The sequence below is a fragment of the Hibiscus syriacus genome, unplaced genomic scaffold (genome assembly GCF_006381635.1).
Source record: "Hibiscus syriacus cultivar Baekdansim isolate YM2019G1 unplaced genomic scaffold, ASM638163v2 tig00111378_pilon, whole genome shotgun sequence".
Taxonomy (NCBI): domain Eukaryota; kingdom Viridiplantae; phylum Streptophyta; class Magnoliopsida; order Malvales; family Malvaceae; genus Hibiscus; species Hibiscus syriacus.
In genome coordinates this window covers 169,886-196,448 of record NW_024063074.1, presented here as the reverse complement: position 1 = coordinate 196,448, position 26,563 = coordinate 169,886, and the positions used below count along the sequence as shown (strand labels likewise).

Genomic DNA, 26,563 nt, shown 5'->3' with positions numbered 1-26,563 from the left:
AAGGTTAAAATTTATTAAGTCTTAATATTTTAAATGGGTTTGAAGATCGGGCTGAATATAAACGAATGAATATAAATGAACGAACATGAACGAACAGATTGTTGAACATTCACGAACATAGATGAACGAAAGAAATGTTTGTTCATGTTCTTTCATTTAATTAAACGAACATAAACAAATTTATAACCAAATTGTTCATGACGATTCGCTAACATTCGGTTCATTTACAGTTTTAATATTTTAGATTGGAAGGGATAAAACTGTATAAAATTTAAATTCATGACTCGATGTTAACCAAAAAAAAAATTCTTTCACCGCTAAATTAGTAGCATATTCAACACGTACGAATAAGATTCGAGGATGGCAACTTGCACACTGATGGACCCACTTTTCAAGTATTGTTTACAGTAATTCATTTCTACCTTTGTTTTCAAAAACATATAACATGATTATTAGTCGTAAGCAAGTTGATATCGTTTAAGTAGATTTGAGTTTTTGTGTATGTAAAAAATTCTTGTTAAGAGATTTCCACTAAAATTAAATGTACGACGCGAGTCAATCTAAATTATTCAAGACAAAACTTTAAAACTGAAAGATCAGAAGAAGAAAAAATATTGATTAATTTATATATATAAAGCCTTGAAAACAGCCAATGAAGAACCAATTCCAGGGCCCCCAAGCCGAGAAAATAATCATATAATTTTCAAAGTAATTCTAACAAATATGATTGAATGGAATATTTACAAAGGTATTAATCCATCTGATCGATTCATGTCACCAAAGGTATAGTCCATCCTTTATTTCCCATATTAATTATAAAGTTTATACTCTTCTACCTCCATCTCCATAGCCTAGCTATAGCGCTTAAATCTAAAGAACTTAAAAGCCTTTTCACAGCAGTTTCAATGACTATATAAAGAGCTTCTTCTTCCTCCCATCCTCCATCAACAAACTCCAATCAATCAATCTTTAGCGCTGTTGTAGTTTTCAAGAATGGCAAGGGCGGTGGAGCCTCTTGTAGTTGGGGGAGTGATTGGAAATGTGCTGGATCCTTTCGTTCCCAGCGTTCAAATGACAGTCACTTTCAACAACAAGCGAGTGTTCAATGGACATGAGTTTTATCCTTCAGCTGTTGTCACTAAACCTAGGGTAGAGATCGAAGGAGGCGACATGAGAACTTTCTTCACCCTGGTAACAGACCTTTCTTCTCATTTCACCTACTTCTTAAACTGTTTAACTAAGATCAAGCTGGTATTTATGTTGCCTTGCAGGTCATGACTGACCCAGATGTCCCTGGACCTAGTGATCCTTATCTAAGGGAGCACCTTCACTGGTACACATGCCCTACACCTCTCTATTAACTCATTAAAACCCTACATTCAATCAATACATATACCTTAATTATCGATATAACTGAGTCCTGGGGAGGGTTACCTCAAGCCCCGCAGAAAATGCACTGTTTTCCACTTCCCATCACCAGCACAGCTTCATATATTAAAAAAACATTTATGGTCCAAAATGATGTTGAAGAGAAAAGGCTTTGATCTATTAATTAATCATTAAGAATTGTTAGATAACAACAGACATAAACTTAATGATGTCATATCTTTATTATTATCATCTGTGGTGACAAGTAGTCTGCATGCATTTGGCACGACAGTTTTCATTCTTACCAAGCGAAAATAACAGTAACTAATAATTTATTGAGTGACTCCAATAATTAAAGGGAGTATTGATTTTTCTTGAGATCTTGAGTTCGAGCAGCTGCATCAGTGCGTGTGTGCATTGTTAATGATTAAAAAAATTATGAACATATATCACCTTATGATCACTCTAAACTATTTATACCCGATCATTTTACAGGATTGTGACAGACATCCCTGGCACTACAGATGCAACATTCGGTAGGTTTTGCTGTGTGATTAGATGTACTCTTGGACAGTCTATGAAGATAAAAGAAAGTGATTTTTTTTCTGGTTTATGAAACAGGAAGGGAAGTGGTGAGCTATGAGAACCCAAAGCCGAATATTGGGATCCACAGGTTTGTGTTAGTTCTTTTCAAACAGAAACGCCGACAGATCATCAAGTCACCTTCTTCAAGGGACCACTTCGACACCAGAACTTTCGCTGCTGAGAACGATCTTGGCCTTCCTGTTGCTGCTGTTTATTTCAATGCCCAGAGAGAAACAGCTGCAAGAAGACGTTGATTAGCCTGAAGAAAGTTATCAAACACATTGAATAAAAAATGGGGTCTTCGAATCAAGTAAATTTGTGTGGTTTTCTATTCAGTACAAATATATAGGCTAAAAATAAAACTTTCTGCAGAGATCTTCGTTGAAGCTCTGCAGCCATGGCTTGAGTAAAACTAAGAATTGTTGAATTTGAAGATGAAAGGTTTTCGATTACTCAAACAAAAAGTAAGAATCGTGAATTATTTACCGGTACAAAGGACGCGCACATGTTTTCAAAACAGCGGAATCATCCGAGTACTAGCGTGGCACAGAAAATCCATGCAAATCCCATCTATTGAAAAGTACAACAAAGAGACCAAATAATCGCGATTTAATAGTTTAGGTACTAAACTATTAGTTTTAATCCTTGTAATACCTGCATTTTTAATTTTTTTCCAAAATCATACCTAAAATTTAGGGTTTTAAAATTTTAGTACTTTGTCATTAAAAACTTTAGTTTTTTTCATTTTAGTACTCCATTAAAAATTTATCGTTAAAGTTTTTAAAAAAAATAAAAATTTAGATACTAAAATAGACCGAAACTGATAATTTAGGTATTAAACGCGTTAATTTTTTAATGACAGAGTACTAAAATGAGATCCTCTCCCAGAGAATAAGATACAACCACAAGATATTTTATCTTATCTGTCGAAACGATTTAAAAAAACAAATAAATTTTTAATTAAGTGTGATTTAAAAAATATCGTCTCAATTAATTTGGTAGTTCCTTTTTAAAGTTAAAAAATGGTTTAAGGAGTCGCCACCAAAGGTGGATTGGGCACCCAAAACGGTTGTCATTTTAATAAAAATAATTTTAATTTTATTAAAACAACATTTAAGGTTTGCGTACCGAAAATTGAGTTCGAGAGTCGTTTACGTGTGGGGAAGGATTAGCACCCCCACAGTGCCCTAAATCAGTAACTAGTCGATTAATTAGTTGTCTTTTCAATGAAATTTACAAGTTCGAATTTAATTTAATTTATGATCCATTCAAATAATATTCTTTGAATTTTAGGATAAAAAACAACAATATTTAATTATTTGTTATCGAGAAGAAAAGACCTCCCATGCCTTAAAGTAGCCAATTCTCTCTCCAATCGAAATAAGGAAATATTACTATTTCATTTTAAAATTCATTATTAATTTAATTTTTAAATGCATGAATAATAAAAAATAAACTAAAACAAATTAAATTAAAAGTTACCAATCTTTTAAGAAAGAAGAAGGATGTTCAATTATTTAAAACACTTCGAAATCGGACCTTTTATAAAGTTCTAACGATCTTTTCTTGATGAATTTAAATAGGAAGACATTTCTTTTTCTTTCGTTTACAAATTTTAAGTGTAATCAAATTTTAGGGTCTCACTTGACAGGATACACTTTCGTTTTAAAATTATCGGAAGTAACTTTATTATGACTTAAGACAACCACTTCATAACAACCCTAAATTGAAAGGGTATTGCCCTTAATCCAATTATTTGAATCTAGTATAGTTATGCTTATGAAGTATCATACATATCATGCAAAAATGGTGCCATGTATTTCATAAATTATCCACTTACATGAATATTAAAGTGATTAATAATATTTTAATTTAGACTAACAAAATATATGTTCGCACATCACAACAGTTTGGGTACAAAAATGAAAATAACAAAAATTAAATGGGTTTAGTGAGCATATGACCAAATTTTTAAAAAAAAACAAGCCTAAGGACTAAAACAGTAGGTTAAACAAACAAAGGTCATAAAATAGCAAAAGTAATATATTCCAGGTACCAAAATTAAAATAAACCCATAAGCATACAAGGACCAAAATGAAAGTCTGAGAAATAACATGTCAACAACGCAAACGATGTGAAATATAAGCAGAGAGAGTTATAAAATGAACCGAAATAAAAAAATCTAAAAAATTACATAGCAAATGTATAAAATAGCAGAAAATTAAAATAATCTAGCGCGAGACTAAAGTGAAAGGCGCATAAAGCTAGAGGCTATAAACAAAAGTTTCGAAAAACTCAACTTGAGGACCAAAACGTAACACCTAGAAGGGTTTACCTTCGACTCGATGGAGTTTTGATTCCAAGCGGCGGTGACGGAGCTTTTCAGACAGGAAATGTGAGAGTTTTTCTTTTTGGGGTTATTTGTTTCTTTTGGGTATTGGGTTCTCCGCTCATAAAAGAAACTCCATTTTTTCGCTTGGTATTTTTGGCTTATAGAAAAATGGATGGGATCCTCCCTCCTCTGGTTTCTTGATGGGGTTGATATATTTTTTCTTTTATTTTTTTGATGATAAATGATATCCCTTTTTTTTATCTTTTTTTTGTTTGCATGCACGGGGAGAGGACTCTGCATGGCAGAGGGATTTCACCCCTAGGCAGATTGGTGCTACATTTTTTTGGACTAGTTGCAGCAGGTACGATCGGTGGTGGAGGACAGGTCAGATCCATGGGCGCGTGAGGTTGTTGGAGCGATGCACGTGAATCTCACGTATGAGATCTAACAATTGGTGCCCTTTCAATCCGACGGCTATTCTCTAGCAGCGTCAGTGATATCTCTTTAGAGTAAAACCCTAGTTCTTGTTGTATATGGGTCGTTGGATCTCACCAGATCCAACGGTAGACAAGTGGCTACGCGGACACTTTGTAACACCTGATCTGAACAGTTAGATGAAAGGCCCAAATCCGATGGCTCCCATTGTGCGACGCTAGATACTTTCAACAGAAACCCTAATGGGTTTAGGGCTTCCACGATTGGGTCAACTTGCATTTGGGCATTTAGCCTTGTAATTGTTTTGGGCCTATAATAAAAATAAAAAAGAACATTTAATAAATATTATACATACATATATATATATTTAATGTTATTTATAAATATACGTCATTTTAGACATTAAACTTTAGAATGTATCAATTTTGTCATTGAACTTTTAAACAATTTACTTTTTTGGCACTACACTTTTCGGTCATTGCTGACAACCAAACATTGTCTGTCATCGATAGTCTTTCACATCAAAATCGATAGCTAAATGCTCGTGTTTCACTCCCAATTCTTTTCATATGATTAGTTTTTCACTAAACTCACTCAAAATCAATGAAATTAAACAAATAAATCTACCATTTTTAAATGGTTGAAGACTTTCTTAGATTTACATGATTTGTGGTGTTTGTTCAAAAATCTAAACGGTGGATGTATTATTTCCAGAAGGCGAAGAATATCTTAAAACTAGCATCATCGAACGGTCATTGAAAGAGATCAAAGTATTAATACGTCAAGCTTTAAAATTATTTTTCGTTGATTTTGAGTGAGTTCCATGAAAAATCAATATTAGGAGAAGAAAGAGGAGTTAAAAACGAACATTTCGATAAAAATTTCAGCGTAAAATATTATCGATGATAACATACAGTGTTTGGTTGTCTACGACAATCAAAAAATATTGTGATAAAAGAGAAAATTATTTAAAAGTTCAAAGGCAAAATCGATACACCTCTAAAGTTCAGTGTCTAAAATGATGTTGTTTTAGGCATTGGAGCAACTGCACCAAAACGACATCATTTTGGTGTGACATACCACATCAGTAACAGTTAGTCCTATTATTAACTTAACGGCGGAGTGATTTGTGGTGTTTGTTCAAAAATCTAAACGGTGGATGTATTATTTCCAGAAGGCGAAGAACATCTTAAAACTAGCATCATCGAACGGTCATTGAAAGAGATCAAAGTATTAATACGTCAAGCTTTAAAATTATTTTTCGTTGATTTTGAGTGAGTTCCATGAAAAATCAATATTAGGAGAAGAAAGAGGAGTTAAAAACGAACATTTCGATAAAAATTTCAGCGTAAAATATTATCGATGATAACATACAGTGCTTGGTTGTCTACGACAATCAAAAAATATTGTGATAAAAGAGAAAATTATTTAAAAGTTCAAAAAATCGATACACCTCTAAAGTTCAGTGTCTAAAATGATGTTGTTTTAGGCATTGGAGCAACTGCACCAAAACGACATCATTTTGGTGTGACATACCACATCAGTAACAGTTAGTCCTATTATTAACTTAACGGCGGAGTGATATAATTATATGTAAAACTAAAGCAGTATTATAATCGGTAAAATTAAAAGTTTGGTGCAATAAATGGGTCAACATGCAAAGTTCAACGTTATTTGAAATAATTTTCCTTAAAATAAAATATAAATTCTATTTTCAATCGAAGTAAAAATGTTATATTCTTTAACACGTACTCCTTATTTTGTGCTGATTTTGTAATGTTTTATTCCTTAAGAGAGAAATTTGAAGGCTTTTTTATTTGGTGTTTTCATTTATTTATCTTTCATATATTTTATAGAGAAATTATATCATTCTTTACTGAACCTTACTCTCTCTCCTATTTCATTCATCATATTTTTAATTTTTTAGTTTATTCATTAAACTTTTAAATTTTTCCTATTTTGATCAATTTAAATTTTTTTATTATTCTATGATATAACTTTTTTATTATTATTTAATATAAAAATAATTTAAAACAAGATCTCTAACCCTAACTCCTTTATCTTCTTCATCCTAAATCTCATTGACAACCATCATCCCTTCTTGTCATTGTCGACCACTGTCGGCCTTCGGAACCGACAGTCGTTTGATTCCAAATTGTACTGAAAAACTTACTTTGAAACATTGAGTCCGAATAAGATGACCGCTTCACCGAAAAATATCTCAAAAGTCATAAATCTCGATGAAAACATTTTGATTTCCTCAGTTTTGATATCCTATTCGTTGACTTCAGAGCATATTCTGACAAAATAGAGGTTGGATTCGGACTAAAGAGATCAAGGCGAAGTAACCCATAAAATTTGAGACAGAACGACGGTCGACAACGGTCGATGCTTCGATTTTCTCACTTCTGATTGGATTCAGAGCATATTTCGACAAAATAGATGTCGGACTAGGGCACATGACTTAAAACGAAGCGATAAAATCTGAAATCGAACAACCATCATCTACAACCGTCGATGATGACATCAAACGTCGACAAACGTAGACGACCACCAACTATCTTAATTTTATATTTAAATTATTTTTATATTAAATGATAAAAAGTTATCATGTCTTACCAAAATAGTAATAAAACAATTTAAAATGATCGAAACAAGAATAATTCGTAAATTCAGTAAGTAAATCAAAAAATTAAAATTTTGTATTTTAAATTATCTTTATATTAAATGATAAAAAGTTATTATGTTATACCAAAATAATAATAAAAATAATTTAAAATGACCGAAAAAAAATTAATTCATAAATTCAATAAGTAAATTAGAAAAATTAAAATTGCCGTGAGTAAAGTAAGATTAAGGTCGAGTGATATATTTTATCTATAAAATGATACGAGACATATTGACAGGTCAAAGAGACCACGCGTTGAGCAAAGAGCAGCAAGGGGGGAGAGCGAGCCACCTGGGCAAACGTGTCGAGAAGATAAATCCTTAGCCGCATTTCGGGGCTCCCAGTCCCGAACCCAGTTTTTATTATTCTCAACTTCCTGCCTGAGTTAAAAGTTGATTTTATAATTGACTTTATATAGCCTTAGCTGCTCTTTGATTGGACCCCAACTCCACTCCGCCCGGAACTTAATATACTTCACCCTTTCATTCAAACAAAACCACTCATCTTCAACCCCTCATTTTTCACATCTGCAACTCATCAGTTTATCTTTAATCGTCTTATATCATTTGTAAGGCCTATATATATGAAGTAATTTAATGCTGGTTTCGTAAAGCTTTGACAAGCTAACCTTTGTTTTTCAGCCAAATTATCTTCTTCCTCGTTGGAACAAGGCATGTCATACATATATATATGGTTATTCTGCCTTAATTTTTATGGTTCAAGTTGCAATGTGCTGTTATGGGGTCCTTTTCTTTCTTTCTTTCTTTCTTTCTTTCTTATATTTTGATGTTTAATGAACAAGTTTTTCTGCCTTTATTTTAGTAATGCATATGAGTGTATATTATTAGTAGTGCATATTGATGTATGGTATTTATTGTAGACTCATCTTCAAGAAAATGGTAGTGTCCAAATCGGAGGTGGAGTCAGCGGATCAGCAGCAGAAGAACCACCCTTTCTTAGAACTCGGAAGACAGTCTTCAATCTATTGACTAACACTTTATGAGTTCCAGCATACACTGTTTGAGGGTGGGAAGAACTTTGGGTCCATGTATATGGACGAGTTCCTTACCCGCATCTGGAACGCCAAAGAAAACCTAGCTATCGACTCCAACGGTCATCAAAACAACTCTGAAAATAAACAGGTCGGTGCCCATGTTCGCTCCTCTTTGAACGAAACCTCAAGCAGTAGAGGTATAGCTCAGCAGTCTAGTCTGCCGAGGCAAGCCTCGCTTACGCTTCCTGCACCGCTGTGCAGGAAGACGGTTGATGAAGTTTGGTCCGAGATACAAAGAGGGCAGCAAGGACAAGGACAGAGTAACAATAGCAATGTGCATAATGCCGATGAGGATGCCGGTATTCGGAGGCAGTCTACTTTTGGTGAGACGACCTTGGAGGATTTATTGATCAAGGCAGGGGTGGTAAGAGAGCAATGCATGCTGCCACCAACACCGGCGGTACCGCCTCCCCCGCAATATGGGCTGTATCAGACTAGTAATAGCCCTGCGGTCGGTTCAGGTTTTGTTTCCAGGCCTGTTGGTTTTAGTGGGACTGGATCCCAGACAATGCCTCCAAGTTTAAATGATGGTAAGAATGGTGGTAGCTACCAGCTAGCTGCACCACCACTGACAGCCCTTCATTATAACGGGAAGGTAGCCGCTGCTAGTGGCTATGGGCCTGGAAAAACAATAGGAGTAGTGGCACCGATGAGTCCGGTCTCATCGGAAAGGATTTGTGCCAATCAAGTTGATAATCCGGTCTCACAATATGGGATGGCGATTGGTGCAATACGAGGAAGGTAAAGGATCATTGATGGTCCAATAGAGAAGGTGGTTGAGAGAAGGCAACGTAGGATGATTAAGAACAGGGAGTCAGCAGCAAGGTCTAGAGCTAGAAAACAGGTATGTATCGCATTGATAATTTTACTGTTTGCTGAAGTAAATCCATACATTTAAATGTGACCAAAACATTTTTATAAGAAAAAAAAAGTGTCAGAAACCAGGTTTCGAACAATCAGAACTTTACTGGTTCCTTGGCTTAATTGTTACGATATCAAGAAGTTTACTCCACTAATTGCTTCTATCTTGGGGATTCGGCCTATGATTCTTCTTAGTTATTACAATGCACTCACTTTCTAGCTGCTCGAACCCCGTCCTCTAGAGAGAACAAAATTCACTTTTACCACATACGTTATTCAATGGCTTCACACATGCTTAAGTTTTAATTGTCTTATTAAGAAGAAAGAAAACTACGCTAAGAAATGGAAACTGACCAGATTTTATTATCTCAGTAACACATTATTGAGGAAATGAAAATACGGTACCATGGAAGTACCTGTCTCATACAAGGTAGGTTTGTTTTCTGACAGGTATATACAGTGGAACTAGAAGCTGAGTTGAATCAGTTGAAACAAGAAAATGCTCACCTTAAGCAGGCTCTGGTAAACAAAACATAATTATTTTTGTTCATTTTCATGAAAATTGATGAGTTTTTACTGTAGCTTCATCATCTGTCATATGAAGAATTTAACCTCATCTTACTTTTATCAATAACAGGCAGAGCTGGAGAGGAAAATAAAGCAACAGGTAAAGCATTCATAGTCCCTAAAATAGTTGGTACATGATAGAAACTTCGAACATCGATGGCAACAATACTTACCCATGTGGTTTTGTAAGTGGTTTCGAATACATGATTCATTTTTAGCTTTGTTCTTCCTAATTTCATTTGTTTTTCTTGCAGTGCTTTGAGGAGTGGAAGACGGAAAAACAGATGGAAGGCCTGGAAAACTAAAGAAAATCTAAGAAAGATGAGAAGAAGCTTGAGTTGTCCATTGTAAGGCGAGAAGTCGGCGCAGAAAAACAGCTTGAAAGGTTTATAAATGAAGAGAACACCAGGAACACAAAGGAAAAAGAAAGTAGAACCTGCGGTCTGGATTTACAATTCTTCCAAAAATCTATTAAATGGAGCTTTTCTCAAGACACCTAAGACAGTCTTTACATCTTGCAATATCATTGGTGCAATCCTTATCTGAATAATAAATGTCATACACATACTCTTTGCAAGAAAAGGGGAATTTGCCTCTATTTGACTGGTGCGTTTCACAAAGCACAAAGTAAAAAGCTCAACTAACACAAAAGATTTATTCACTCAATAGCCTTGAAGATGGCTTAAGTGGAGGTAGTTATCTGCAATTTCCCTCTCTAAACATTTCAACCATGCTAGTTTATTCACAGAACCCTATGTTCCAACTTCTATATGCCACTACTTTGCATTGCAACTTACTGAAGCATAGAAAAACATATCACAGCACGATTAAGATACTCTATGAGGTCGTAGAAATGAAAATGTATACTGAAGTATGCCAGTTGCATTTCCAAGGAGATGACCTACAGGTATATTGATTCAATATAACTACGAATTTTTGCTGCAATATAAAAAATAACTTGACATATTCGCATTACAACATAACGAACTGGTATATACACAAAAAGAGTTTTAAACGGAAAACTACCATGTGTTATATAGCAATACTGAATCTATATGCCACCTATACTCGTACAATTAGTTGCCAACATCTGCTACAAAAGTAAGTAACATTTACCTTTTGGTTTATTTCAAGGGCAAATTTAATAACTCCCTGGAAGCAGGTTGTTTTAAATCTTATTAAAAGGTTTTCAAAATCCTTAGGCACTACCCCGTTTAGCAGCTCCACCACTAGAACCAGATGTTGTCATGAAAGATTCACCGCATCCACATTGACCTTTAGAGTTTGGGTTGATAAAAACGAACTCAGACCTGTGAAGGAAAGATTGAATACCAATCAAAATGCAAGAAACAATAACAGTTACAGAAAGGATTGAGACTCGTGTATGCACATGCCAAATTATGTTGACCTTTGCTAATATCAAAGCGTGCAGCGTGCTGGATGCTTCTACGTGCAACATTCCAGATTATCCAGTTAAGAGCTCTGGTAAAGAAAATATTTTTTGTCCTCCAAACACCCAAGTTCATGGAAGAACACTGAGCAACCGCAAGAAGGATGCAATGATGGTGGCAGGCTGTTGGTAAAGTGCCTATAATATGTGGCCATTGGGGGAACGAGTTGTTACTCGCAAAAGGAACGATGATAGGCAGGAACAACCATAGAGTCAACACTAGCCAGAAATATCTGGTATGTTACTCAGATTCTAGAGGGTCGAGATAGATATGGGTATGCTTGATCTTTAAGTCTTTTTACATATACTTATTCTATCATATCATATATAGAGTATGTGAATTGTGTTGAACAACAGATGTCGAATACAGGAATTTTAAGGAAAATGAGACGTATACGCAACAAATACAAGAAAAACGTCAATGGTGCAGAACTGAAAACCAAATTGGAAATTTTCATGTGTTCTTGAACCAAAAATTTCTACTTTCCGCCTATGGATTAAAGAAACAAAACCAGTACATTTTCCTGAATACTGATTGGCCAAATGTTAGTGGTTTAAATCTAGTTTATGCTTCTCAATTTAATTGATCACATAAAGATCAAATGAATCAAAATGATACGAAAAACACATAAACAAAGCTCCTGAAAGATTAATCTATGAAATACCTGAGTTTATCATCCACAAAATCCATCTTAGTTCCAATTACATGCATCAAAGCTTTAGGATCGATCAGTATTTTCACGCCCTTGTCCTCAACCAATTCATCGAACTTTCCTTTTTCATCTATCAGTCAATTCCATAAAATAAAAATAAATTAACAAAACATTAAATAACTTCACGAATATAAAGATATAAAAGTCAAGAGTACTATAACATGAGACGAACCGGCGTAATTGAGGGTGTAGGATAAGCCGTTGCAGCCGCGAGCCTTAACACCCAATCGAAGGAAGGGTCTATTGCGTTGTTGAAGAAGGTGGCGTATTCTGGAGGCGGCTGCTTCGGTCAAAGACAGAGCTTGCCGCCTCATCGCCGCGGGTCCGATTTTCTCGGCGGCTGTCGCGAATAATCGAGAAGCCATCGGTATCTCTCTAAATAACGCAAAAGAAATGGGAAGCGAGAGACCAACAAAGAATCTTGTGCGCCGCCCGAAAGGAGGAAGAAGCTTGCAGGTGAACTGATGCAGTCGGATTCTGAAGGAAGAAGCTTGTAGGTGAACTGATGCCGTCGGATTCAGAAGGAAGAAGCTTGGCCTTTGGCTTGGGGTTGCAGTTGTTAAACAATGGAAATTAAAGCTTACAAATAGAGCCCTCATTCGGGTATGGATCGCATTGTAATTATAATCATTTTTTTTGAAGGGTTATACTGTATCGTTTAAATTATACAATTTAGTACCTAAATTTTTTATTTTTTAAAATCATACATAATATTTAATTTTTATTTTGTAATCACTATGCACTAATAAAAAAATAATTATTTTACAAGTTTAATAATTAAGGGATTAATTAAGCAATACCAGTAGTTATGGAACCATCGGTATACTTTAGCCTAAAAAATATTTTCAGCAATATTAAACTGTAATACTGAAGGGTAAAAAATGTCGATACTGTTTTTCCGAAATATACTTATCGTGGAATCTAAAGCTCTCCTAACCGTCAATCAGATAATCATTTTTTTAAAAAAATCTTTTTATTCAGAGTTGTTGGGTTATTTTTTTTTTAATTTCACATAATAGCTAAAGCGAAAAAGAGTTTCGAGAGCTGTAAATTAACTAGAAAAAAAACAGAGACCCTCTCCCATTTCTCTCCATTTGAGCTTTAGCACCCAAATGCCTTTGGGGAACTTTGCTGTTTCATGGTTTCCTCGACTACATATCATCCAGGTCTTCTCATTTCCTCTTTCTCTTTTATGACCCAGATTTCATTTTCTCTTTTTCATTCCATTTTGATGCATCTTATTTAGTTTGTGCACTTTTTTTCCTTTTTTAATGAGAAAAATTATGGTTCTGAGTTCAACTGCAAAGGTTGGACCTTTTGTTATGAATGATGAATCTGGTTGCTCTGAGCTCTAAAGTTGCAGCAGTTTGGGCCGTTTGTACTCTTATTTATTATTCTTATTATTATTATTGGAATTTGTTTCTGCAACTTTTTGATGTTATACTTCACCTTTGATACGGTTTTTGAAATTTTATTTTGGGTTTTGAGGCTTATTTTATCTTTAATTTGAAGTTGATAGTGACACTACCAATCATACACTGATAGTGCTTAGCTAAAGGTTTTTTTTCGCCCCTCTTTCAGTCTCTCTTTGTAACGTGCTTTTAATTATATCAATTGTTTTATGCAGGTGTAAGAAATTTGACTGTGCAACTTGAAATTCAAGCTATTCAGGACTCTGAAAGTAAATCTGATTTGTTAGTGTCTCCCTTAAAATGGCGACTACTATATCGCCTTATTTTACACCTTCAGACAGTAGATCAAGGGGGGTACTTAATGTTCTTGGAGGGAGAGTGTTAATGGAGAACCCTCTAGGGAGATTTAGCTTCCTTAGAGTATGTGATGGAAAAAGTGCGTTTTCGGTTGCCAGTCAAAGGACTGCCATGCCAAAATTTAGATGTTCAGCCAACCCTCACAGCGTCAACCGGTATCAAAATAAGGACCCTTTTCTGAATCTGCATCATGAAGTTCCAATGCTTAGAGGTGAAGGGAAGAATACAATAGCCAACCTGAGAAAGGATAACTCTAGTAGAAATGTCGTTGAAAGCTTAGGAGACATGTCCGGTTCAAGTAATTATAATGAAGCTAACATCAAAGTTATTGGTGTTGGGGGAGGTGGGTCAAATGCTGTAATCGCATGATAGAGAGTGCAATGAAAGGTGTAGAGTTCTGGATTGTTAACACCGATGTTCAAGCCCTGAAAATGTCACCCGTCTTTCCTGAGCACAGGTTGCAAATTGGTCAGGAGCTTACTAGGGGTCTTGGTGCTGGTGGGAACCCAGAGATTGGCATGAATGCTGCTAAAGAAAGCAAGGAGCCAATAGAACAGGCTCTTTATGGTACTGATATGGTTTTTGTTACTGTAAGTTCCCTAGCATCTACATTTGGGTCGAATTCAGATTGATACTTATTACTGTTATTAGTCTGATTAATTTATTGTCTTGATCAAACTGTCTATTTTATGAAAATATACTACAATTAGTAATGCAGAAAATTGAGCTGAATATACTATGCAACTAGAAAATTAATTTTATGTTCTGTTTGCTATTATTAACTAGACTAGTTAAAGAATATTTGTCAAATAAAATATTTTAATCTTTCTATTTACAGTTAATTCATTGATCATATGATAAATGCCAACTGTCTGGCTACTTTTTTTTTATAGGAATAGGAGGCCTCATTAAAAACCTCCCTCATAGTTGGTTCTTGTGAAGAGGCAACTAGCGGAAGGAGGAAAAGAGTACCTCAATGTATTAATAAACCATGATTACATAAGAATATCTTTTACACAACCACCCCGAAATAAAACACATAACAGAACATCAATATAGCAGTAAACATTCAACCAATCCCTTCCTTAGCTAGCTTGTCTGACTCCCAATTACTGCTCCTAGGAATCCATCTAAGCATAATCTCCCTATTAGAAATTAAGGCCCCAATTTCCCCAATCAAAGAACTGAAAAATGTAGGGGCAAAAATAGGCTTAAAAATCCAGTCCACTGTTGTTTTACAATCACTCTCTACTATAAGTCTTCCCTTCAACGCCCATTGAGAGGAAAGAAATAAATCAATGCCTTCTTTAATGGCTTTCAACTCAGCAAACATAGATGTACCTGTTCCCACAACAGTAGAAAAAGTTAATAAAGTAGATCCATTCGAATTTTCAAAATTCCTCCAATTCCACCCTGCAAACCATCACCTCTTACTGCCCCATCCACATTGAATTTAAAATAATCCGGTGGAGGTGGAAACCAGCAGAGTTCCGTCTTCTTCTTAGGAGGTTTAATAGAGATCGTGTTTGCTAGCAATGGATCCCCTACTAGTAAATCAGCCTTCATATTAGCATGAGGGAATTTCGCTAAGAACCATTTGGCCAGCCTAAATCTGGAAATGAAGAACAGGGATGAACTGTCAAATTTCCAGTCTTCAAACACCACTGAATTCCTTGCCTTCCATAAAGACCACAGTACAACTCCTGGGATAAAATTCCAAATAGTAGAAAAAGGCCTAAGATAAGACCAAGAAAAAAGTAGAGAGGAGGGATCTTGGGGGAAAATTGAAGATATATCCCATAACCTTAAAAATCTATTCCACAGTTCTCTTGCAACAGAACATAAGTTAAAAAGGTGTTCAATTGTTTCTTCATCCTTTTGACATAAAGGACAAAGAACAGATTCCAAGGGAACCCCTCTTTTCTTCAGCTCCACTCTAACAACCATTTTTCGATGTGATATCTGCCAGAGAAATGTTTCCACGCTCAGAGGAGCCAACTCAGACCACACCCACTTGTTCCACTGAAAATTCCCTTCTGATCTGCACGAAAGCGTTACTCTACAGGACTTAACCGAGAATAAACCATCACCTTTCCTGACCATGCCAGAAAGTCATCCACTGAATCATTCAAAATTATATTATCAATCAAAGACATTAGACTAATCCACTGATCCAATTCTCAGTCACATAAATTCCTCCTTAATTGATTATTCCAAACCCAACCACTTTTTAGGGGGCGTTTGGATGGGGGAATGTGGGATTCCCATGGGAATGAAATCCACATTCCCCCGTTTGGTTAGCCCGGGAATCCCATTCCCGGTAATGTAAGATTACCAATAGTGGATTTTTTGGGGTATATTACCGGAATGTCATTACCTCCCTTTCCTTAGGTATTGTTGAATTACTGGCGTTTTAGATTAAAATGCCCTAAAAAAAATTTTATTCAAAATTATCCTTCTTCTGTCATTGAATAATAAAAATTCTACGAATGTTAAATTACAAATTTATCTTTAAACTATTTTAGATTTACAAAAAAAGTCTAATTAAAATTTTATATGAAGTTCAGAGGTTAAAATAAAATTTTACCCTTTTATTAAACCTTTTTATATTTTCAATTTTGTAAAAATAATTATATAAATTTTATGAATTTAAATTTTTCAAAGAAAATATATAAATATTTTCCAACTTGTTAAAAAAACAAATATATAATAAGGACAATTTGGTCAAATATACATTCCAATAATCTTTTATTCCTTTAACCAAACACGGTAATTTTACATTCATGCTAAGCCAACCAAACACAAAATACAACATTCCCAGTAATCCTATTCCCTGGTAATCTTACATTCCCAGTAGTAATCTTACATTCCGTGAACCAAACGCACCCTTAAGGTTATCAACTGTCTGGCTACTTAAACGTGGTTTCTTATTTAACCCATCCAATCAAATTCAATGGTGAAGGAGTTGCGTACGAAATCTTAGCGTCAAGAACTGGGAAAATTTCATGTATTATTTCTGCAACAGTGAGCTCAACTTGTATTATGTGCTAAGCATCAGTTATGGGTTAATAATTATTTAAAATAAAAAGCCATACACTTTTTGTGTGAATTTATTATATTCTTTCCTGGAGTTTGATTTGTCTTGTAATTGATGATTCATGAACTATTTACTTCATGATTCATTTTTTTCATTGACACCCCTACAGGGTGTTTGTTATCTTGTTTTTTGCCAAGTTAGGAAATGCTTTTATCGTCTAGTATCTTCCTTTAACGTTTTACCAAGGACTTCAAGTTTGTATATGCAGGCTGGAATGGGCGGTGGAACTGGGACTGGTGGGGCTCCTGTAATTGCAGGGGTTGCAAAATCAATGGGTATTTTAACTGTTGGTATTGTCACTACCCCTTTTTCTTTTGAGGGAAGGAGGAGAGCTGTTCAAGCACAGGAAGGAATTGCAGCTCTAAGAGAAAATGTCGACACACTAATTGTTATTCCAAATGACAAGTTGTTGACTGCAGTTTCCCCGTCTACTCCAGTAACAGAAGCATTTAATCTGGCTGATGATATTCTTCGACAAGGAGTTCGGGGTATCTCCGATATAATTACGGTATAGAATTCTTCAGGAAACTATCAGTACCCTTCTAACCTAACTATCCATGTTGAGTTGAAATCAAAATATTTAGGCAAAAGAAACATAACTGCAATGTTGTTTTTCGTTCTTTCTCCTTGCATAGTCCTTGAAAATTGATACTGCCTTTCCAATTTTATTGATGGTCTTATGGGAATTTTTTTTTGTGATAAATTACAAGCAAATAGGAACCTTTTTGCACCTTAAAATTTGCCTAGTTTATTAGATGGCAAGGATGAAGTAATAGTTTGGTGATGCCTTTCCATCTCTTTTCCCCCTTTTCAATATGAAGTTTCTAATTCATAGGCTTTGGGTGGTTAAAGCTGGTGTAGTCCTTTTATATCATTTATCCATATAATACTTGAGGGTTGAGGGGTACACTTTTTGTTACATATCTTGAGCCTTTTCTCTGGTAAATAACTTCTATGATTTATTATCATGGTTGTTGCGCTAAAGATACCTATATTTTCCATTGTTCATATGTAATCAGATGAAAGTTGTAGTGTCTGTATGTTAGATGGTCTAGTAACTTTGGTCATTTTTACCGCTAATTATGATCCCAGGGTTCTGAAATGGAACCTTCAAGCCTGTAAAAATCAGTATATTTGCACGACTACCAGTCATTATGTGTAATGTTTGGGATGCACAAACGTGGAAGTGTTATGAGCTTTGGACCATACCTTTGGACTCTAATTGGTTGAGTTTCCTGATTGTAGATTCCAGGGCTAGTCAATGTGGATTTCGCTGATGTGCGGACTATAATGGCAAATGCGGGTTCTTCACTGATGGGGATAGGAACTGCAACCGGTAATTCAAAAATATGCTTAGCACTTTTTCTTCGAGATTTGAGGTTGTTTGTCATATCACATATGCTCCTAAACTTTTCTGAGCAAAAGAATATGAGGAAGAATCAGGGAGAAGAGAATGTGTAAAGAGAGAAAAATTATAGGTTTCTTAGGAAAGAACTTGGCAGTCATCGTGTTACGTGTTCCTCACCTGTGTTTTGAAAATGCTAAAGATGGTGCATATTGGACTGCAGAGAATGAACCACAGCTTTGACTTTGAATGCATGAAGTTCTTACATTTTTATATGTTTTGCCCCCTGACAAAATTAGAAGTGATGGTAGCTCTGCCCGTTCTCTTCCTTCCTTTTACTGGCAGTACCGATTGATTTTTGTTGTGAAAGAAATTAATTTTCACACGACGATGGACTTTGATCTCTTCTCTTCATGATGCTTTAGTTTATTATTCCCTTTCCATTGACATGTCAATTTTTCTTCTTTGTAGGAAAAACAAGGGCAAGAGACGCTGCACTCAATGCTATCCAATCACCTTTGTTGGATATTGGTATAGAAAGGGCAACTGGAATTGTCTGGAACATAACTGGTGGAAGTGATTTAACCTTGTTTGAGGTAACCCCCTGTTTCTAACTTCCTAGGTGTGTGTGTGTGTGATGCGGCTGAAGCGGTGAGTTGCTAACTGGACATTAACTCTGGTACCAATCTATTTCACTTTTCTTTTTCATTTCTAGTGCCCAAAAATTGTTTGTCTTATATATGTGAGAGGAGCCCTTGCGGGAAAGAGAGGAGTTATTGAAGCCTGAGCACATCATATGTGATAATGGCATACTCCTTTTATTTCATGTTTTCTTTTTCCTCTTCTCATATGCATTCATTTGACATGTGATAAATTTCTGTAGGTTAATGCTGCAGCTGAGGTAATATATGATCTTGTGGATCCAACTGCCAATTTAATATTTGGAGCCGTGATTGATCCATCGATTAGTGGTCAAGTAAGTTAATACTTGTTTAAACTTGCTCATTCCGAAGTCTAGTCTCAGAAAGAGTCATCAGCGTATCTATACCACAATCACCGTGCTTTGAATACGCCTACCATCAAATTGTAGTTCTAATCAAACATATGTAACAACAGTAGGTCAATAAATAAATAAATAAAAATCAGAAAGCTAGGCTTCAATCTCGGAAAGAAATGCCCTCATGAATGAACTTTAACGTCTGGGCCACATGTTGGCCCGATAAGAGTGCCTTGCCTTGAGTTTTTACCCCTTAGAGGTCATAATCTTCATTAGGATAAATCAATAAGGCATGTTTGCACAAACCAACAAGACCACTTTTTGCAACATTCATGATCCTGAACAAGAATCATTAATTTGATGGCAAACATCATTTTGGGTCTTTATTTAGGTAAGTATAACACTGATTGCCACCGGATTTAAACGTCAAGAAGAAAGTGAAGGGAGGCCGCTTCAGGTACCACTCTCTTTATCATTTCTCTCTTTCTCCCTCTAGTAAACCAATCTATACTGGATTCCAATTAATTGCAGGCGAGTCAGGTAGCACAGGGAGATGCCAGTGTTGGATTAATCGATGGCCTTCTTTCAATGAAGGCGGTTCAGTGGACATCCCAGAGTTCCTGAAGAAGAAAGGACGTTCACGCTATCCAAGAGCTTGATTTGTTTTCTGCAGTCTCTCAATCTCTCAACTCTCAAACCAATATAGTTATGCCTCAGTCTTAGATTTCTGCCCTCATTAGGTTAGAGTAGAGCTTTTGTTAGAGTGACATGTTTCAATAAAAGTCAAGTGATTGTACAGAGTGCATTTGTAGAGAAAGCAAAGGAGATTATTAGTATTATTATTGTTATTCAGTGTTTTATTAATGGTGGCCACATTGTCATCATCCATCTCAACTAATAATTGCCAAGCATATGATTAAGCGGTAAAAGTAGATTTCAAGTTCTAAAGATTATTTTGTTCTTTTTAGGGTGTAAATGAACAGAATGTTCGATGAATTGTTCGTTAACCGTTCGTATAATGTTTATTTATGTTCATTTATTAAGTTAAATAAAAGAATATGAACAAAATCTTTATGTTCATTTAATAAACAAACGAACATGAACAGAGATATGTTATAAGCTAGTTTGTTTTTTCTATTATGAATTGGATATATGATGAAATTTAGAGTATAAACTATGAATCCTAAGAAGTTTAAGCACTAATTGTGTAGTTTTCCATTTTTCCTATTATAACAAAAAAAACCTTTTGTCATAATTCACATTTTCCTTTTATTCTAAACGAACATGTTCGCGAACAATAAACAAATAATAAATGAACATGTTCACGAATATTAAACGAACATTTAAACAAATATGTTCACGAACATTAGAAAAATACATTCTCGAACGTTAAATAAACGAACATGAACACTTTTAAAAATAAATAAACGATCACGATAAAAAAAATTAAAAGAACACGAACAGAACATGAACAACTTCAAAAACAAACAAACAAACACAGACACAATCTTATTTGTTCAAGCTCGGTTCATTTACACCCCTAGTTCTTTTCTATTTATATACACGGGTAAAGAAGTATAGGGGTTATTTAAGCATTGATTATTAATAGAAAAAAAAACTTGAAATCGAGACTCTAATAATTGGGCACAAGCTTAATTTAGTTAACTCATTCCACGACCATTAAAAGGGTAAGGTTTATAAATTTGAAATTCGAATCTCAGTATTTACAATCTGTTCCCATTTTATAACATAAATAAAAATTCATGTTTCAGATCAGTAAACAATAAGGAATTTGACGAGAACATGGCTAAATCCATTTAGGAATTACAGTATAATCCTGCAACCGGTTTTCGCAATTACACCGCAGTTCTGCTTGTCCATTATTGTTTCCTTGATAAATAGTAATATTATTTCTTCTCAAAACCACAATCATACAAATTCCCCAAACCATACATATCTAAACTCCCCCATAGGTATGAGAAAATAAACAAAGAAATTTTGATCAGGACAAAGTTGCCAGCTCCCATAACTTTATTGTCCCATCATCACCGGCAGAAGCAAGAAGGCGTCTTTCCTGTTATTTTCAACGAAATGAGACTAGACAAATCCATTTTACGATACCCTCACAAGGTTAGCATAAGCTTTCCGCCAACTAATTGCGCATTTATTTCCAATATCATTCTTTTAATAAGCCTCAAATGCCACAGTTTCCAGATGATCAACAAAGAGAGATGCTGTAACTAAAGAGAAAAGTGAAATTATAAGCGAATCTTTGCTCTGTACAAACAATCGTATAGCATCAGCAGCAGCTCCACTGGCAACAATTCCCTCTCTGTGATAGTAAGCCATATGCAATCAGTTTCAGCTTAAAACTTAAACAAAAAGAAAATTATTCAGATGATAGATAAAGATTAAAATTAGAAACTAAACAAAAGATACGGTAAATAGTATTCATTTTTTAACCTTCAAAGTGCTATTTAATCAAGTTTTCATTCATCAATTAAAATCAAATGCTCCCTAAAAAATTATCATTTTGCATTGAATTGGTCTCTTCACCTGCAATCGCAAAGATTGAATAAAAAAATGGGTTATTATCCTTTGCGTTCACGAAATAAACATAAATGTAGTCCGAATAACAAAATGGTGTCAATATCTTGACCAGTGAACTGGAAAGATCGTTCGATCATGATAACCAGAAAGAGTGCAAAGATGATTCCTGGACAACCATTAAAGTGAAGGATATCACAATGGGTTACGAAGTCTTAAACGAGAATAAAAGAAAAGAAATGCTATATATCAAGAACGATAAATTAGTATTTACGTTTTATCCCTTCAAGATACATTCACTTGCAATACTTAATAATTCCGTTTACTGTTCCCTAGGAAAGCTACAACTACCAGCTAAGACTATATGCTTCAAAGTTTCAAACAGCAAGAATGAGTTCCTTGGCATCAAAATGTGAGCATTAGTAGCTTCCAAATGAAGATTATAGGCCATGAATTTATCACTGAGAGTGATTCTTCTTTGTGCAAGCAAACTATTGCAGAGAGACCAAGAAAGCTCTACAACAATGAAAAATAATACAAAGAAATCAACAAACATCCAAGTCCTGATAGCTGCAAACCGGCCTAGGCTATGGGTGTGATATGATGACAACCAAGAGTTAGCAAAGATGAAAAGTTCGAAAGGAATAATTCAAAAAAAATGTCAAGTTCCTCACCAGGGTGCATAACCTTCTCTAGACTGCATCCTTGTGATGTCTGTTTCCCATATCTTCAGGGTAAGATCATCACTGCAAAATCAGTTTAAATTGTTTTAACACTTCATACAACTTCACCCTTTTTTTTTTTTTTGCTGATGCCATCGGAATATACTAGAATGCCAATTGCTGCAGGTTAGAAAGAGAAAGATTTTATACATACCTACAAGTTACCAATTTGTCTCCCTTAGCATTAAAATCAAGTGACCAAACGGTGGAAGAGTGGCCACCGACCATAAGATAATGAAACAAAAAGTTTTTAATAGTCCAAAAATTTCATAAACCAGTGGAAAAGAACTCTTCAAGGTATAATAAAATTTAAAAGATATCACTACAATACTTGATATGTAGATACTAAACTACATGTCAGACATTACAATAAACAAGAAAATGAGTTGAAACAGAACAGATGGAAAGAGTTCTAGGCATCATACTAGCTAGATTCACTAAAGTCTGTACACAGCTCCAATCACCATCATCATCCTCTGACCACCAAAACTATAAGGTAAAGTGAATATGTTACAGTTTGATCACATTTCTCAATCTTGTTGGCATATAATGAAATTTACAAAACATCAAAGATTGCCCATGGTCTTGATAAAGAGAGAGACCAATACAGCACCTTGACAGTGTTATCATAGCTACAGGAAAACAAAATATCCATGGTTGGATGCCAGCGAATCATTTTCACATCTTGAGTATGACCTTGCAAAAATTGAACACACTCAAATTCGTTCCCTGGCATGACTTCCCAAATCCAAACAGTTTTATCTCGCCCACATGTCGCAAGAAGAGAACCCGATGCATTCCATGATACACTTCTCACTTCATTTTCATGACCCTATACACGACAGTAAAAAATAAATGCTCCACTGTAAAAAATAAAACTTGTAGCTGAATGCAAGAAGCAAGATATCGTAGTCTTTGTAGATGTCCAATCCCTTTCTACATGGTAAACAAAATTTCTTTTAGCCACAGTTAGTATAATTATTTTTTGCTTGGTCAATTGCTTTAAATAGTGTGCATATGACACCAAAACTAACTGGAATCTCGAGAGAAATTAAAACAAAAACAAAAACAAAAACAAACGGAAGTGGATAATAAGTAAGAATGAGAATAAGATTAGCACCTCTAAAGTGGAAACACATTCAAAGTCACCCCCAATATTTTCCCATATGGCAGTGGTAGCATCAAAGCTAGCAGTGGTCAACAATTTCCCTGAGGGTGACCAAGCACATGATCGTACCGTTCTAGTATGTGTTTCTTCTAGTATGATAAATTTAATTATAAATGCAGGATGTTTTAATTATTTCATTGTTTAATAATTAACGTGTTAATTATCTTAGATCCTACATAAAATTAAATTTAATTCAAAATAACATCGTTTTAATTCTCTATAAAAACTTTTTTTTTTTGCTTCCTCTCTTTTTCTCTTACTCGACCTAAACCAACCCATAATCTAATCACTTGTTAGTCACTATTTTGACCACCACTAACTATCTTCGTCGGAGGCTAATGAGTCTCAAAATATCCACCAAACCTATTTGACCTTTCTGAACTCAAATCCTTTATCCATTTAATCAGAAAACACCTCCTTTACTGATTTTTACCCACGCTTCCGTCGGTTGTACCATCATCAGCCGGTTCATTTACAACTAATGAAGCAAGTTGAGATCCATGACCATATCATTATGATTTTATGTATTGTTTAAAAAGGTGACTTGCATTAGCGGCTAAAGGTGTATCCAGGGATTTAAATAGCGTTCACGATCGCGTTTTCGGTTGTATCGCGTTTATCGCAGTTGCGGACATAACGGATGTCATCGCGGTCATTGCGGGTGTCGCGGTTGTGAATTTTCTTAAAATTCGCACAACTTATCCTAAACAATAATAATTATAATTATAATTTTAAAGAGTCATTTTTAACGATTTTTAGAATATTTTCTAAATAAAATTAACATACATATAATATAGTTTAATCAAATATTAAACTCAGTGATAGAATGAGATAATTAAATAATAATAACATTATGAATACATTATTATTTAAAAGAAATAAGATTATCAACATAGGAAAAACTCTAAAAAAATAAAATAGATAAAAATAAATTACTTGTTATTATTCACTTACCAAAATCAACATATTATAACTTAAAACTTATACAATTAAAAATAACCCATTATTTAATAAAAAAAACCTATAACATAAATAAAAAAATATCAAATTGCAAAAATAATTAAATTATTAGGTATGTTTTTGTCCAAACCCAAAACATTAAAAAGTAAACAATTAATTAACTTATTATTGGGTTTGTTTTGGTCCATATCTAAAACGTTAAAAGTAAAAAATAATTATTTAAAACATCTTAAAAAATTATTATATCCCTTCTTCTTCTTCAGTATCACGCATGAGAGAGAGGGGAGACAGAAACGCGGAGCAAATATTGTGAAAAATAGAGAGTTTTTTTTGTTAAAATTCGTCCCTTTTCTTCTTTATTTTTCATGTTCTTAAACTTTCCTTGTTTGCTAGCTTGATTCTTACAAAAAAAAACCCAAAAAAGTCTTACTTTATTATTGCATGTTACACCAAAAGAAAAGCAAGAAGAAAGATAAAATAACCAGGTACTTCTCCTCAAAGTGAACTATTTTTTTTTTCTAATTTTGTTTGATTTTGAGTTTGGACCATGAAATTTAAGAGAAAATCTGAACTTTTATTTTGAGTTTACTGTTGACTTGGTGTAATGGAAAATAACGGGCCGTTATCGTCGAGATCGGCTGTTACTCGTTAAGTTGCAGCCGCTATCGGTCGTTATTGGTGTGATTCCAACGTCACACCACTTTTTTTAACAATATCGGTGTCGGAGGGCGGCGCTACCGCGAAATAGCGGCCGCAATAATGCTTTCGTTCCGTTATTTAGAACCCTGGGTGTATCGCTTAAAATGGTTTGAGAATTTGAGATTGAGGTTTTGATCTTTGAGAATCAGATTATGGTTAAGTGATTTAAATTATGTTTTTTTATTTTAAATTTTAATTGACATAAAACATTAAAAAATATTATGTCATAATAAAAAATAATTAAATATTTGACATCATGAAATTTTTATAATTTAAACTGTGAGTAATTAAAACAAAAACAATTCAAAAGTTCAGTTATTTAATTGAATTTTTTTAAACTTCAATGACCAAAATACAGGTGGAAAGATAATTGAGTGGTGAATAGTGAAATTTACTCTTTTTATGTATTTATTTTAATATAAACTATGTATTTATTACTTAAACTATTGTTTTGATCCGTTTAATACCTAAACTTTAAGTTTTTTCAAAATCATACTAAAGTTTAGTTTTTATTTTATTTTAGTACCACTATTCAAAATTTAACATTAAGTTTTGATTTTTTTTTGAAACTTTAAGTACTAAAGCATACAAAAACTGATATTTTAGTACTAAACGCGTTAACTTTTTAACGATATGTACTAAAATGAAACAAAAACTAAATGTTAGGTATAATTTTGAAAAATTAAAAATTGAAGTACTACAATAGATCAAAACTAATAGTTTAGGTACTAAATACATAGTAGTACCCTTTATTTTACTATTTTCTCTGAAAACTTTTGAGGTGAATTACACTAATAGTACCTCCACGGTTAGTAGTATTCTAAATAAGTCTTTTAATTTTAAAAAGTTATAAATACATCACCTAATTTATCGATTGATACAAAAAGATCGCTTTATCTTTAAAAATGAAACTAACATTAACCTTTTAATGATGATTAGATTGTTTATTTATTTACTCTAATAATTGGATCATTTTATTTATCAATCACTACAATCATATTATTCAATTATAACTAAAAAGTTAATATTCGATATACGCTTAACTCCGATGACCAACCTAACATATTTGAAATAATTTATTAATTGAGTGACATTTAGTGGAATTTCTCAAATATAAAAAAAGGAACCAAAAATTGAAACAATTGGGCTGTTGACCCCGGCAAGTGTGTATCCATATAACTCGGTTAGATCCAGCAAACCTCAATTCACCATTAAAGAAACAAAAC

The 26,563-nt window shown here is 34.2% G+C and overlaps 2 protein-coding genes, 1 long non-coding RNA gene and 2 pseudogenes across 3 annotated transcripts; 3 read left to right on the top strand and 2 right to left on the bottom strand.

Annotated features, from left to right (window-relative positions):
- Positions 1-969: 969 nt before the first annotated feature.
- Positions 970-2,299, top strand: LOC120159861 (protein SELF-PRUNING-like). The gene is made up of 4 exons (XM_039170386.1): positions 970-1,191; positions 1,272-1,333; positions 1,864-1,904; positions 1,990-2,299. The coding sequence occupies exons 1-4, from the start codon at positions 994-996 to the stop codon at positions 2,205-2,207; spliced, it is 519 nt and encodes a 172-aa protein (XP_039026317.1). The 5' UTR covers positions 970-993; the 3' UTR covers positions 2,208-2,299.
- A 5,985-nt stretch (positions 2,300-8,284) lies between these two features.
- LOC120159870 lies at positions 8,285-10,221 on the top strand (annotated as a pseudogene).
- A 716-nt stretch (positions 10,222-10,937) lies between these two features.
- Positions 10,938-12,552, bottom strand: LOC120159858 (iron-sulfur assembly protein IscA-like 1, mitochondrial). The gene is made up of 3 exons (XM_039170385.1): positions 12,206-12,552; positions 11,986-12,103; positions 10,938-11,180 (listed from the first exon to the last, which is right to left on the bottom strand). Exons 1-3 carry the CDS (start codon positions 12,396-12,398, stop codon positions 11,069-11,071), a joined length of 423 nt encoding a protein of 140 aa, XP_039026316.1. The 5' UTR covers positions 12,399-12,552; the 3' UTR covers positions 10,938-11,068.
- A 529-nt stretch (positions 12,553-13,081) lies between these two features.
- LOC120159859 lies at positions 13,082-19,914 on the top strand (annotated as a pseudogene).
- A 1,960-nt stretch (positions 19,915-21,874) lies between these two features.
- Positions 21,875-22,732, bottom strand: LOC120159854. The gene is made up of 3 exons (XR_005519390.1): positions 22,665-22,732; positions 22,463-22,534; positions 21,875-21,957 (listed from the first exon to the last, which is right to left on the bottom strand). It is a non-coding gene; the product is annotated as an uncharacterized LOC120159854 (long non-coding RNA).
- Positions 22,733-26,563: the final 3,831 nt, after the last annotated feature.